The sequence below is a fragment of the Oncorhynchus masou genome, chromosome 29, assembly GCF_036934945.1.
Source record: "Oncorhynchus masou masou isolate Uvic2021 chromosome 29, UVic_Omas_1.1, whole genome shotgun sequence".
Lineage (NCBI taxonomy): Eukaryota > Metazoa > Chordata > Actinopteri > Salmoniformes > Salmonidae > Oncorhynchus > Oncorhynchus masou.
In genome coordinates, this window is record NC_088240.1 from 93381510 (window position 1) to 93395896 (window position 14387).

General features: G+C 48.7%; 1 protein-coding gene across 1 annotated transcript; it reads left to right on the forward strand.

Moving 5' to 3' along the window:
- Positions 1-8244: 8244 nt before the first annotated feature.
- LOC135521377 (tetraspanin-8-like) lies at positions 8245-9000 on the forward strand. Its single transcript, XM_064947279.1, has one exon. It carries the CDS (start codon positions 8307-8309, stop codon positions 8973-8975), a length of 669 nt encoding a protein of 222 aa, XP_064803351.1. The 5' UTR covers positions 8245-8306; the 3' UTR covers positions 8976-9000.
- Positions 9001-14387: the final 5387 nt, after the last annotated feature.

The following is a 14387-nucleotide window of genomic DNA, read 5'->3' on the forward strand; positions in this document are numbered from 1 at the left end:
TCTAAGGGTTAGTAACAGACTGATTGGTCGGCTATTTTAGCTAGTAAAGGGGGCTTTACTATTTTTGGGTAGCTGAATGATTTTTCTTCCATCCAGGCCTGAGGGCACACACTTTCTAGTAGACTTAGATTGAAGATATGGCAATATCGTTCACTATTATCCTCAGTAATTTTCCATCCAAGTGCCTTGTCATTGTCGATAGACAACAATATTTTTTTCATCCCTTCCACACTCACAGAATTCAAAAATTACAATACTTGTCTTTCATAATTTGATCAGTCATACTGTCCTCCCCTCAACCACAGTGTCACAGTGATGGATTAAACACAAGTAAACATCGCATACACATGTTTAGCAGATGTTAATGGTCACATACACATGTTTAGCAGATGTTAATGGTCACATACACATGTTTAGCAGATGTTAATGGTCACACGGTTAGCAGATGTTAATGGTCACATGTTTAGCAGATGTTAATGGTCACATACACATGTTTAGCAGATGTTAATGGTCACATACACATGTTTAGCAGATGTTAATGGTCACATACACATGGTTAGTAGATGTTATTGGTCACATACACATATATAGCAGATGTTATTGGTCACATACACATGTTTAGCAGATGTTAATGGTCACATACACATGTTTAGCAGATGTTAATGGTCACATACACATGGTTAGCAGATGTTAATGGTCACATACACACGGTTAGCAGATGTTAATGGTCACATACACATGTTTAGCAGATGTTAATGCGGGTGCAGCGGAACGCTTGTGCTTTTAGTTCCGACAGTGCAGTAAGTTATCTAACAACTCCCCAACAACTACATAATACACACAAATCCAAAGGGGTGAATGTTCCATCGATGTGGATAGTGGGGTGTTCTCTCTGCTGTTTCCTGAAGTCCACGATCATCTCCTTTGCTTTGTTGACGTTGAGTGAGAGGTTGTTTTCATGACACCACACTCCGAGGGCCCTCACCTCCTCCCTGTAGGCCGTCTCGTTGTTGTTGGTAATCAATCCCACTACTGTTGTGTCGCCTGCAAACTCTATGATTGAGTTGGAGGCGTGTGTGGCCACGCAGTCGTGGGTGAACAGGGAGTACAGGAGGGGGCTGAGCACGCACCCTTGTAGGGCCCCAGTGTTGAGGGTCAGCGAAGTGGAGATCAGCGAAGTGTCAGCGAAGTGGTTGTTTCCTACCTTCACCACCTGGGGGCGGCCGTCAGAATGTCCAGGACCCAATTGCACAGGGCGGGGTTCAGACCCAGGGCCTCGAGCTTGATAGGTGATGGAGGGTACTATGGTGTTGAATGCTGAGCTGTAGTCAATGAACAGCATTCTTACATAGGTATTCCTCTTGTCCAGATGGGATAGAGCAGTGTGCAGTGGGATGGTGATTGCATCATCTGTGAACCATCTGTGAACCTGTTTGGGCGGTATGCAAACTGAAGTGGGTCTAGGGTGTCAGGTAGGGTGGAGGTGATATGATCCTTGACTAGCCTCTCAAAGCACTTCATGATGACAGAAGTGAGGGCTACGGGGCGCTAGTCATTTAGTTCAGTAACTTGTTTGTCTTTCAATTAAAGATAACGCAGAGAAAGTGGCATGGATTTTGAAGCAATCTACACACAGATGGTCGAGAGGGATGGAGGGAGGGAGAGTGGGATGGAGGTAGGGAGAGGGAGGGAGGGAGGGAGGGAGGGAGGGAGGGAGAGGGAGGGATAGGGAGGGAGAGAGGGATGGAGGTAGGGAGAGGGAGGGAGGGAGGGAGGGAGAGGGAGAGGGAGGGAGGGATAGGGATGGAGGGGAGGGAGAGTGGGATGGAGGTAGGGAGAGGGAGGGAGGGAGGGAGGGAGGGAGGGAGGGAGGGAGGGAGGGAGGGAGGGAGGGAGGGGAGGGAGGGAGGGAGGGAGAGGGAGGGAGGGAGGGATAGGGAGGGAGGGAGAGAGGGATGGAGGTAGGGAGAGGGATGGAGGGAGGGAGAGTGGGATGGAGGGAGGGAGAGTGGGATGGAGGGAGGGAGGGAGAGGGAGGGAGAGGGAGGGAGGTATAGGGAGGGAGAGAGGGATGGAGGTAGGGAGAGGGAGGGAGAGAGGGATGGAGGTAGGGAGAGGGAGGGAGAGAGGGATGGAGGTAGGGAGAGGGAGGGAGGGAGGGAGGGAGGGAGGGAGGGAGGGAGAGGGAGGGAAAGGGAGGGAGGGATAGGGAGGGAGAGAGGGAGGGAGGGAGGGAGGGAGAGGGAGGGAGGTAGGGAGAGTGATGGAGGGAGGGAGAGTGGGATGGAGGTAGGGAGAGGGAGGGAGGGAGGTAGGGAGAGGGAGGGAGGGAGGGATAGGGAGGGAGGGAGAGAGGGATGGAGGTAGGGAGAGGGATGGAGGTAGGGAGGGATAGGGAGGGAGAGAGGGAGGGAGGGAGGGAGGGAGGGAGGGAGAGGGAGGGAGGGAGGGATAGGGAGGGAGGGAGAGTGGGATGGAGGGAGGGAGGGAGGGAGGGAGAGGGAGGGAGGGATAGGGAGGGAGAGAGGGATGGAGGTAGGTAGAGGGAGGGAGAGAGGGATGGAGGTAGGGAGAGGGAGGGAGGGAGGGATAGGGAGGGAGAGAGGGAGGGAGGGAGGGAGGGAGGGAGGGAGGGAGGGAGGGAGAGGGAGGGAGGGATAGGGAGGGAGAGAGGGATGGAGGTAGGGAGAGGGATGGAGGGAGGGAGAGTGGGATGGAGGTAGGGAGAGGGAGGGAGGGAGGGAGGGAGGGAGGGAGGGAGGGAGGGAGGGAGGGAGGGAGAGGGAGGGAGGGATAGGGATGGAGGTAAGGAGAGATGGAGGGAGGGAGGGAGAGGGATGGAGGTAGGGAGAGGGAGGGAGAGAGGGATGGAGGTAGGGAGAGGGAGGGAGAGAGGGAGAGGGAAGGAGGTAGGGAGAGATGGAGGGAGGGAGGGAGGGAGAGGGATGGAGGTAGGGAGAGGGAGGGAGAGAGGGATGGAGGTAGGGAGAGGGAGGGAGAGAGGGAGGGAGGTAGGGAGAGGGAGGGAGAGAGGGAGAGGGAAGGAGGTAGGGAGAGATGGAGGGAGGGAGGGAGGGAGGGAGGGAGGGAGAGGGATGGAGGTAGGGAGAGGGAGGGAGAGAGGGATGGAGGTAGGGAGAGGGAGGGAGGGAGAGAGGGATGGAGGTAGGGAGAGGGAGGGAGGGATGGAGGTAGGGAGAGGGAGGGAGGGAGGGTGAGAGAGAGAGCGTGAGAGAGACCCAACTATTAAAATATCACTTCCCTAATCCGAAGATCTCGCCAACACCACCGTCCACATCCGTATACATACGAACTCACAGCTTCACTCAGCGTTGTCCCCCTGTGAGTTGATTCATTTGATAATCTACATTGTAAATTTCTTAAAACTGGAATCCATAGCTGTGAAACTGCCACGTTCGTTAGCGATATTACAACAACAAAGACATTAGTTCAACCAACACTGTATTTTTCCCTCAGACATCAATGCACATCAGGCTGTAGGGCTGTTTAATATGTTCTGGAGTCAGTGTTTTAGACTGGGGCGACCAGTAGGACTGTTTTGCCTATCGCGGATCTCAGTTTACAGAATCTGATTAATACGTTCTGTCTGGCTGGAGTCAGTGTTTCAGAGGCAACTGTGTGTGTGTGTGTGTGTGTGTGTGTGTGTGTGTGTGTGTGTGTGTGTGTTTGTGTGTGTGTGTGTGAGAGAGGTTGTTCCAAGTCATCTGTTTTAAGGTGCTGCACCTCCACCACACTACCCTTCATAGGACACAGAGTTGTTATTTAGGCTCAGTGTGAAATGCTCTATATTTAGCTTCTATATTAAAGAACCAGACGTTGGTCATCAATACCTCTTCAAAACCACATATCCTAAATTAGCTGATGGTGGTGAATATCTCTTCATAGTGAACAAGTTACACCGTCTGTTTATGTATTTCAGTGTCGTATTTCCTTTTCGTAGGCGAAATGTACAGTCGTGGCCAAAAGTTTTGAGAATGACACAAATATTAATTTCCACAAAGTTTGCTGCCTCCATGTCTTTAGATATGTTTGTCAGGTGTTACTATGGATACCGAAGCATAATTACAAGCATTTCATAAGTGTCACAGGCTTTCATTGACAATTACATGAAGTTGATGCAAAGAGTCAATATTTGCAGTGTTGACCCTTTCTTTTTCAAGATCTCTGCAATCCGCCCTGGCATGATGTCAGTTAACTGATGGCAGCCCATTCTTGCATAATCAATGCTTGGAGTTTGTCAGAATTTGTGGGTTTTTGTTTGCCTCTGGAGGATTGACCACAAGTTCTCAATGGGATTAAGGTCTGGGGAGTTTCCTGGCCATGGACCCCAAATATCGATGTTTTGTTCCCCGAGCCACTTAGTTATCACTTTTGCCTTACGGCAAGGTGCTCCATCATGTAGGAAAATGCATTGTTCGTCACCAAATTGTTCCTGGATGGTTGGGAGAAGTTGCTCTCGGAGGATGGGTTGGTACCATTCTTTATTCATGGCTGTGTTCCTAGGCAAAATTGTGAGTGAGCCCACTCCCTTGGCTGAGAAGCAACCCCACACATGAATGGTCTCAGGATGCTTTACTGTTGGCATGACACAGGACTGATGGTAGCGCTCACCTTGTCTTCTCTGGACAAGCTTTTTTCCGGATGCCCCAAACAATCGGAAAGGGGATTCATCAGAGAAAATGACTTTACCCCAGTCCTCAGCAGTCCGATCCCTATACCTTTTGCAGAATATCAGTCTGTCCCTGATGTTTTTCCTGGAGAGAAGTGGCTTCTTTGCTGCCCTTCTTGACACCAGGCCATTCTCCAAATGTCTTCGCCTCACTGTGCGTGCAGATCCACTCACACCTGCCTGCTGCCATTCCTGAGCAAGCTCTGTATTGGTGGTGCCCCGATCCTGCAGCTAAATCAACTTTAGGAGACAGTCCTGGCGCTTGCTGGACTTTCTTGGACGCCCTGAAGCCTTCTTCAGAACAATTGAACTGCTCTTCTTGAAGTTCTTGATGATCCGATAAATGGTTGATTTAGGTGCAACCTTACTGGCAGCAATATCCTTGCCTGTGAAGCACTTTTTGTGTAAAGCAATGATGACGGCACGTGTTTCCTTGCAGGTAACCATGGTCGTCAGAGGAAGAACAATGATTCCAAGCACCACCCTCCTTTTGAAGCTTCCAGTCTGTTATTCGAACTCAAATCAGCATGACAGAGTGATCTCCAGTCTTGATACAGTGTGCAGCATAGAGTACATAGTCCTTTAGTCTCTGTGGATCTGGTGGAGGCTGGTGAGGTCCACAGCACAGGGAGAGAAACTGTTCAGTTGGAGGCAGGCGAGGGACACAGCATAGGGAGAGAAACTGTTCAGGTGGAGGCTGGCGAGGGACACAGCACAGGGAGAGAAACTGTTCTGGTGGAGGCTGGTGAGGGCCACAGCACAGGGAGAGAAACTGTTCAGGTGGAGGCTGGCGAGGGACACAGCACAGGGAGAGAAACTGTTCAGGTGGAGGCTGGTGAGGGACACAGCACAGGGAGAGAAACTGTTCAGGTGGAGGCTGGTGAGGGACACAGCACAGGAAGAGAAACTGTTCAGGTGGAGGCTGGTGAGGGACACAGCACAGGGAGAGAAACTGTTCTGGTGGAGGCTGGTGAGGGACACAGCACAGGGAGAGAAACTGTTCAGGTGGAGGCTGGTGAGGGACACAGCACAGGGAGAGAAACTGTTCAGGTGGAGGCTGGTGAAGGCCACAGCACAGGGAGAGAAACTGTTCAGGTGGAGGCTGGTGAGGTCCACAGCACAGGGAGAGAAACTGTTCAGGTGGAGGCTGGTGAAGGCCACAGCACGGGGAGAGAAACTGTTCAGGTGGAGGCTGGCGAGGGACACAGCACAGGGAGAGAAACTGTTCTGGTGGAGGCTGGTGAAGGCCACAGCACGGGGAGAGAAACTGTTCAGGTGGAGGCTGGTGAAGGCCACAGCACGGGGAGAGAAACTGTTCAGGTGGAGGCTGGCGAGGGACACAGCACAGGGAGAGAAACTGTTCAGGTGGAGGCTGGTGAAGGCCACAGCACGGGGAGAGAAACTGTTCAGGTGGAGGCTGGCGAGGGACACAGCACAGGGAGAGAAACTGTTCTGGTGGAGGCTGGCGAGGGACACAGCACGGGGAGAGAAACTGTTCAGGTGGAGGCTGGCGAGGGACACAGCACAGGGAGAGAAACTGTTCAGGTGGAGGCTGGTGAGGGACACAGCACAGGGAGAGAAACTGTTCAGGTGGAGGCTGGTGAGGGACACAGCACGGGGAGAGAAACTGTTCAGGTGGAGGCTGGTGAGGGACACAGCACAGGAAGAGAAACTGTTCAGGTGGAGGCTGGCGAGGGACACAGCACAGGGAGAGAAACTGTTCAGGTGGAGGCTGGTGAGGGACACAGCACAGGGAGAGAAACTGTTCAGGTGGAGGCTGGTGAGGGACACCGCACAGGGAGAGAAACTGTTCTGGTGGAGGCTGGTGAGGGACACAGCACAGGGAGAGAAACTGTTCAGGTGGAGGCTGGCGAGGGACACAGCACAGGGAGAGAAACTGTTCAGGTGGAGGCTGGTGAGGGACACAGCACAGGGAGAGAAACTGTTCTGGTGGAGGCTGGTGAGGTCCCACAGCACAGGGAGAGAAACTGTTCAGGTGGAGGCTGGTGAGGGACACAGCACAGGGAGAGAAACTGTTCAGGTGGAGGCTGGTGAGGGACACAGCACAGGGAGAGAAACTGTTCAGGTGGAGGCTGGTGAAGGCCACAGCACAGGGAGAGAAACTGTTCTGGTGGAGGCTGGTGAGGGACACAGCACAGGGAGAGAAACTGTTCAGGTGGAGGCTGGCGAGGGACACAGCACAGGGAGAGAAACTGTTCAGGGGGAGGCTGGTGAGGGACACAGCACAGGGAGAGAAACTGTTCAGGTGGAGGCTGGTAAAGGCCACAGCACGGGGAGAGAAACTGTTCAGGTGGAGGCTGGTGAGGGCCACAGCACAGGGAGAGAAACTGTTCAGGTGGAGGCTGGTGAGGGACACCGCACAGGGAGAGAAACTGTTCAGGTGGAGGCTGGTGAGGGACACAGCACAGGGAGAGAAACTGTTCAGGTGGAGGCTGGCGAGGGACACAGCACAGGGAGAGAAACTGTTCAGGTGGAGGCTGGCGAGGGACACAGCACAGGGAGAGAAACTGTTCAGGTGGAGGCTGGCGAGGGACACAGCACAGGGAGAGAAACTGTTCAGGTGGAGGCTGGCGAGGGACACAGCACAGGGAGAGAAACTGTTCAGGTGGAGGCTGGTGAGGGACACCGCACAGGGAGAGAAACTGTTCAGGTGGAGGCTGGCGAGGGACACAGCACAGGGAGAGAAACTGTTCAGGTGGAGGCTGGCGAGGGACACAGCACAGGGAGAGAAACTGTTCAGGTGGAGGCTGGTGAGGTCCACAGCACAGGGAGAGAAACTGTTCAGGTGGAGGCTGGTGAGGGACACAGCACAGGGAGAGAAACTGTTCAGGTGGAGGCTGGTGAGGGACACAGCACAGGGAGAGAAACTGTTCAGGTGGAGGCTGGTGAGGGCCACAGCACAGGGAGAGAAACTGTTCAGGTGGAGGCTGGTGAAGGCCACAGCACGGGGAGAGAAACTGTTCAGGTGGAGGCTGGCGAGGGACACAGCACAGGGAGAGAAACTGTTCAGGTGGAGGCTGGTGAAGGACACAGCACAGGGAGAGAAACTGTTCAGGTGGAGGCTGGTGAGGGACACAGCACAGGGAGAGAAACTGTTCTGGTGGAGGCTGGCGAGGGACACAGCACAGGGAGAGAAACTGTTCAGGTGGAGGCTGGCGAGGGACACAGCACAGGGAGAGAAACTGTTCAGGTGGAGGCTGGCGAGGGACACAGCACAGGGAGAGAAACTGTTCAGGTGGAGGCTGGTTTGTCATGATTATTAACCTGATCCGTTTGCAAGAAGAGAGTCTTCAGGGCAAGCTGAAAAAAATATTTGCATGTCATACAGGATACCGCTGAAGTCATGCATTTAATCTAACAGCCTCAAGCAAAACTCACTGCTCAGACTTTGTTGAAGTAGACTAGCAGGGGCTGAGCCAGTCTCAGTTTTAGAAAACAGTTGGTTTCTGGAATGAGGAGTCACTAGCCACACCTACAGCTTCGGGTTGTTATTTTATTTTTTACATAGGTGCCAGATCTGGTACACTCACTCTCACACACTGTACATCTTCAAGTTGCTCTGTCACATATTGCCTGGCTGTTGGAAGCTTAGAAGATGGCTGTGAACAAATGTATCAAGTACCTCCTCTTTGCTTTCAACCTGCTGTTCTGGATCAGTGGATGCATCATCCTCGGAGTCTCCATCTACCTCAAAGTGAACCCTGTGTTTGGGAGGTTGTTACCGGGGCTAAACCTGCTGATAGCCGTCGGTGCCATCATCACGGTGCTTGGCTTCCTGGGCTGCTTTGGTGCCATCAGGGAAAGCCGCGTCATGCTCATGCTGTTCTTCGTCGGGCTGCTCCTCATCTTCATCCTCCTGGTGATCGCTGGAATCCTGGGAGCTGTCGGAGTGAATAAGATTGAGGAATGGTTGACGGTGAAGCTGCTACCGCTGAGGAACCAGTCGTCTTTGTTCCAGATGTTCATTCAGAAACTGGAAGAGCAGGCAAAGTGTTGTGGACTGATCCATGGACCTTCAGACTGGGGCTCAACGGTCCCCACCTCTTGTGACTGTCGGGACACCACTCAGGAGTGCAAACTCGCAGATGGACGACGCAAAGTGTACTTGAGACCCTGTACCAAGTTGGTGATGTCAGTCATCGCGAAGGGTACATTCATCTCCCTGGGGATTGCATTTGGCATCGCAGTCTTGATGATCTTTGGAATGGCCTTCGCCATGACCCTGTTTTGCCAGATTGGGGAGACGTATGCCACATTAAGCTAGGTACATCTACACTATACCACCTTAACCTAGGTACATCTACACTATACCACCTTAACCTAGGTAGATCTACACTATACCACCTTAACCTAGGTACATCTACACTATACCACCTTAACCTAGGTAGATCTACACTATACCACCTTAACCTAGGTACATCTACACTATACAACCTTAACCTAGGTACATCTACACTATACCACCTTAACCTAGGTAGATCTACACTATACCATACCACCTTAACCTAGGTACATCAATACTATACCACCTTAACCTAGGTACATCTACACTATACCACCTTAACCTAGGTACATCTACACTACACCACCTTAACCTAGGTACATCTACACTACACCACCTTAACCTAGGCACATCTATACTACACCACCTTAACCTAGGTACATCTATACTATACCACCTTAACCTAGGTACATCTACACTACACCACCTTAACCTAGGTACATCTACACTATACCACCTTAACCTAGGTACATCTACACTACACCACCTTAACCTAGGTACATCTACACTATACCACCTTAACCTAGGTAGATCTACACTACACCACCTTAACCTAGGTACATCTACACTACACCACCTTAACCTAGGCACATCTATACTATACTATACCACCTTAACCTAGGTACATCTATACTATACCACCTTAACCTAGGTATATCTACACTATACCACCTTAACCTAGGTATATCTACACTATACCACCTTAACCTAGGTACATCTACACTATACCACCTTAACCTAGGTACATCTACACTATACTATACCACCTTAACCTAGGTACATCTACACTATACCACCTTAACCTAGGTATATCTACACTATACCACCTTAACCTAGGTACATCTACACTATACCACCTTAACCTAGGTACATCTACACTATACCACCTTAAACTAGGTACATCTACACTATACCACCTTAACCTAGGTACATCTACACTATACCACCTTAACCTAGGTACATCTACACTATACCACCTTAACCTAGGTACATCTACACTACACCACCTTAACCTAGGTACATCTACACTACACCACCTTAACCTAGGCACATCTATACTACACCACCTTAACCTAGGTACATCTATACTATACCACCTTAACCTAGGTACATCTACACTACACCACCTTAACCTAGGTACATCTACACTATACCACCTTAACCTAGGTACATCTACACTACACCACCTTAACCTAGGTACATCTACACTATACCACCTTAACCTAGGTAGATCTACACTACACCACCTTAACCTAGGTACATCTACACTACACCACCTTAACCTAGGCACATCTATACTATACTATACCACCTTAACCTAGGTACATCTATACTATACCACCTTAACCTAGGTATATCTACACTATACCACCTTAACCTAGGTACATCTACACTATACCACCTTAACCTAGGTACATCTACACTATACCACCTTAACCTAGGTACATCTATACTATACCACCTTAACCTAGGTACATCTACACTATACCACCTTAACCTAGGTATATCTACACTATACCACCTTAACCTAGGTACATCTACACTATACCACCTTAACCTAGGTACATCTACACTATACCACCTTAAACTAGGTACATCTACACTATACCACCTTAACCTAGGTACATCTACACTATACCACCTTAACCTAGGTACATCTACACTATACCACCTTAACCTAGGTACATCTATACTATACCACCTTAACCTAGGTACATCTACACTATACCACCTTAACCTAGGTACATCTACACTATACTATACCACCTTAACCTAGGTACATCTACACTATACCACCTTAACCTAGGTACATCTACACTATACCACCTTAACCTAGGTACATCTACACTATACTATACCACCTTAACCTAGGTACATCTACACTATACCACCTTAACCTAGGTACATCTACACTATACTATACCACCTTAACCTAGGTACATCTACACTATACCACCTTAACCTAGGTACATCTACACTATACTATACCACCTTAACCTAGGTACATCTACACTATACCACCTTAACCTAGGTACATCTACACTATACCACCTTAACCTAGGTATATCTACACTATACCACCTTAACCTAGGTACATCTACACTATACCACCTTAACCTAGGTACATCTACACTATACCACCTTAACCTAGGTACATCTATACTATACCACCTTAACCTAGGTACATCTACACTATACCACCTTAACCTAGGTACATCTACACTATACTATACCACCTTAACCTAGGTACATCTACACTATACCACCTTAACCTAGGTACATCTACACTATACTATACCACCTTAACCTAGGTACATCTACACTATACCACCTTAACCTAGGTACATCTACACTATACTATACCACCTTAACCTAGGTACATCTACACAATACCACCTTAACCTAGGTACATCTATACTATACCACCTTAACCTAGGTACATCTACACTACACCATACCACCTTAACCTAGGTACATCAATACTATACCACCTTAACCTAGGTACATCTACACTATACCACCTTAACCTAGGTACATCTACACTATACCACCTTAACCTAGGTACATCTACACTATACCACCCTAACCTAGGTAGATCTACATTATACTAAACTGAATTGAGGTGGAATTGACTCCAACCCTGCTGAACCTTGCTTTGTATTGTAATCCATCCCATTATGTTTTTCTATATCATATACCTGTGCCAAACTACAATCTGATTTGTTTTTCTGATTTCTGATAAATGATGGCAGTCTCTTGACCTGAAGTAGATTCATCCATATCTCGTTGAAGTTGATTCATCCATATCTCGTTGAAGTTGATTCATCCATATCTCGTTGAAGTTGATTCATCCATATCTCGTTGAAGTTGCGTGTATTTGTGTATTTGTGTATTTGTGTATTTTTAAAGTGAATTCGTTTTCTACTGCTCAATACTTGTCTCTGAACTAGGTGTCTGTGGTGGTCATACACTCAGTGGTGAAAAGTACTTAAATAAAAATACTTTAAAGTACTACTTAAGTAGTACTTTACTTTACTATTGCTATGTTTTTGACAACTTTTACTTTTACTTCACTACATTCCTAAAGAAAATAATGTTATTTTGACTCCTTACATTCTCCCCTGACACCCAAAAGTACATGTTACATTTTGACAGGGAAATGGTCCAATTGACAGGCTTATCAAGAGAACATCCCTGGTCCATCCCTACTGCCTCTGATCTGGAGGACTCACTAAACAGAGAACATCCCTGGTCGTCCCTACTGCCTCTGATCTGGAGGACTCACTAAACAGAGAACATCCCTGGTCGTCCCTACTGCCTCTGATCTGGAGGACTCACTAAACAGAGAACATCCCTGGTCATCCCTACTGCCTCTGATCTGGAGGACTCACTAAACAGAGAACATCCCTGGTCCATCCCTACTGCCTCTGATCTGGAGGACTCACTAAACAGAGAACATCCCTGGTCATCCCTACTGCCTCTGATCTGGAGGACTCACTAAACAGAGAACATCCCTGGTCCATCCCTACTGCCTCTGATCTGGAGGACTCACTAAACAGAGAACATCCCTGGTCCATCCCTACTGCCTCTGATCTGGAAGACTCACTAAACAGAGAACATCCCTGGTCGTCCCTACTGCCTCTGATCTGGAGGACTCACTAAACAGAGAACATCCCTGGTCATCCCTACTGCCTCTGATCTGGAGGACTCACTAAACAGAGAACATCCCTGGTCGTCCCTACTGCCTCTGATCTGGAGGACTCACTAAACAGAGAACATCCCTGGTCCATCCCTACTGCCTCTGATCTGGAGGACTCACTAAACAGAGAACATCCCTGGTCCATCCCTACTGCCTCTGATCTGGAGGACTCACTAAACAGAGAACATCCCTGGTCCATCCCTACTGCCTCTGATCTGGAGGACTCACTAAACAGAGAACATCCCTGGTCCATCCCTACTGCCTCTGATCTGGAGGACTCACTAAACAGAGAACATCCCTGGTCCATCCCTACTGCCTCTGATCTGGAGGACTCACTAAACAGAGAACATCCCTGGTCCATCCCTACTGCCTCTGATCTGGAGGACTCACTAAACAGAGAACATCCCTGGTCCATCCCTACTGCCTCTGATCTGGAGGACTCACTAAACACAAACGCTTAATTTGTAAATGATGGAGTGATGCAATATGTCCCTGGCTTTATGTAAATAAAATACAAAACATGAAAATGGCACCTCCGGTTGTCTTAATATAAAGAATTTGAAATGATTTCTACTTTTACTTATTATCAGTGGTGAACCGTCATTCGGGTGTTTGAGCCCCACATTGTTATTTTTTTTGGGGGGGGGGGCTTGCCTGTTTTGCATGTTATTTTGACATTAATGCGTGTCACATATCAGTTTGCAAACGATGTACAAAATAAATATATATCATCATTGAGTTAATAAAGCCGCATACAAACATGGCCTCTTTCTGTTGTTGTTGTTGAGTCCAGCAGTTCCAAAAGGCAGGTGTTTCAGCCCAGCTCAGTGCTCTCTGTGGTGGTGGGGCGAGCCAGCAGAAAATACGGAGCGCTGCGCTGTGATTGGCTCAGTGTTCTGTCACTCATAGAGATTTTTACATCACTGCCAAGTGTAAGAGGAGACATTGAACATTCTAGGCCTTCGGCTGCTGGCTTAGAGGTGCCCATCCAAGAAGGCTCAAGGTCATTGGCCGCGGATAAAATGACGTCAAATCACGTTATATGTGCAGTAGCTTTGATTTGGACTGATCATGTCAACATCATACTTTCACAATCTTAGCTAGCAAGCTAGCAGACATCGTCAATCATGTCGACAATTTACTGGCAAATCCTTTTTAATCCTTGTCATATGAAGAGAAATAATGAAGAGAAATGACAAAGTAAAACGTATCGGTGCTCATCGGCCGTAGGACATAAACATTGTACAACAAGTTGGAAATCGTAAAATTCAACGAGTGTTTTGGAAGGAATCGATGACAGTGGCTGTGGGGTCCCAAGTCTAAGATTAAGTGTCTATTTTCCAAGTTTAAAATGATAAACATTCAACGTTGGCCATGCTGTCAATGAAGCATGATTTGTGCCGCGCTCAAGACAAACTGCTCTGAGAACCGCCGCGCCACATTCCTGTTCAAGTGAGTCAAGCACAACAATGTGAGTCCAAAAATGTATTCTATGCTGCTTCATAAATGATGTAATATGCCAGGGAGATATGTCTACTGTAGCTAATAAAGTAATACTAAGTGTATGTTGTGTAGTTAGCTGTTGGAAGCCCATGTCCCTCAGCCTAATAATTTGCTCTACTTACCCCTCTTAATTTTGCCTACTGTTCGGACTGTTCTACTGTTGCCTATAGCCTGTTTTAGAGAAATGTAAT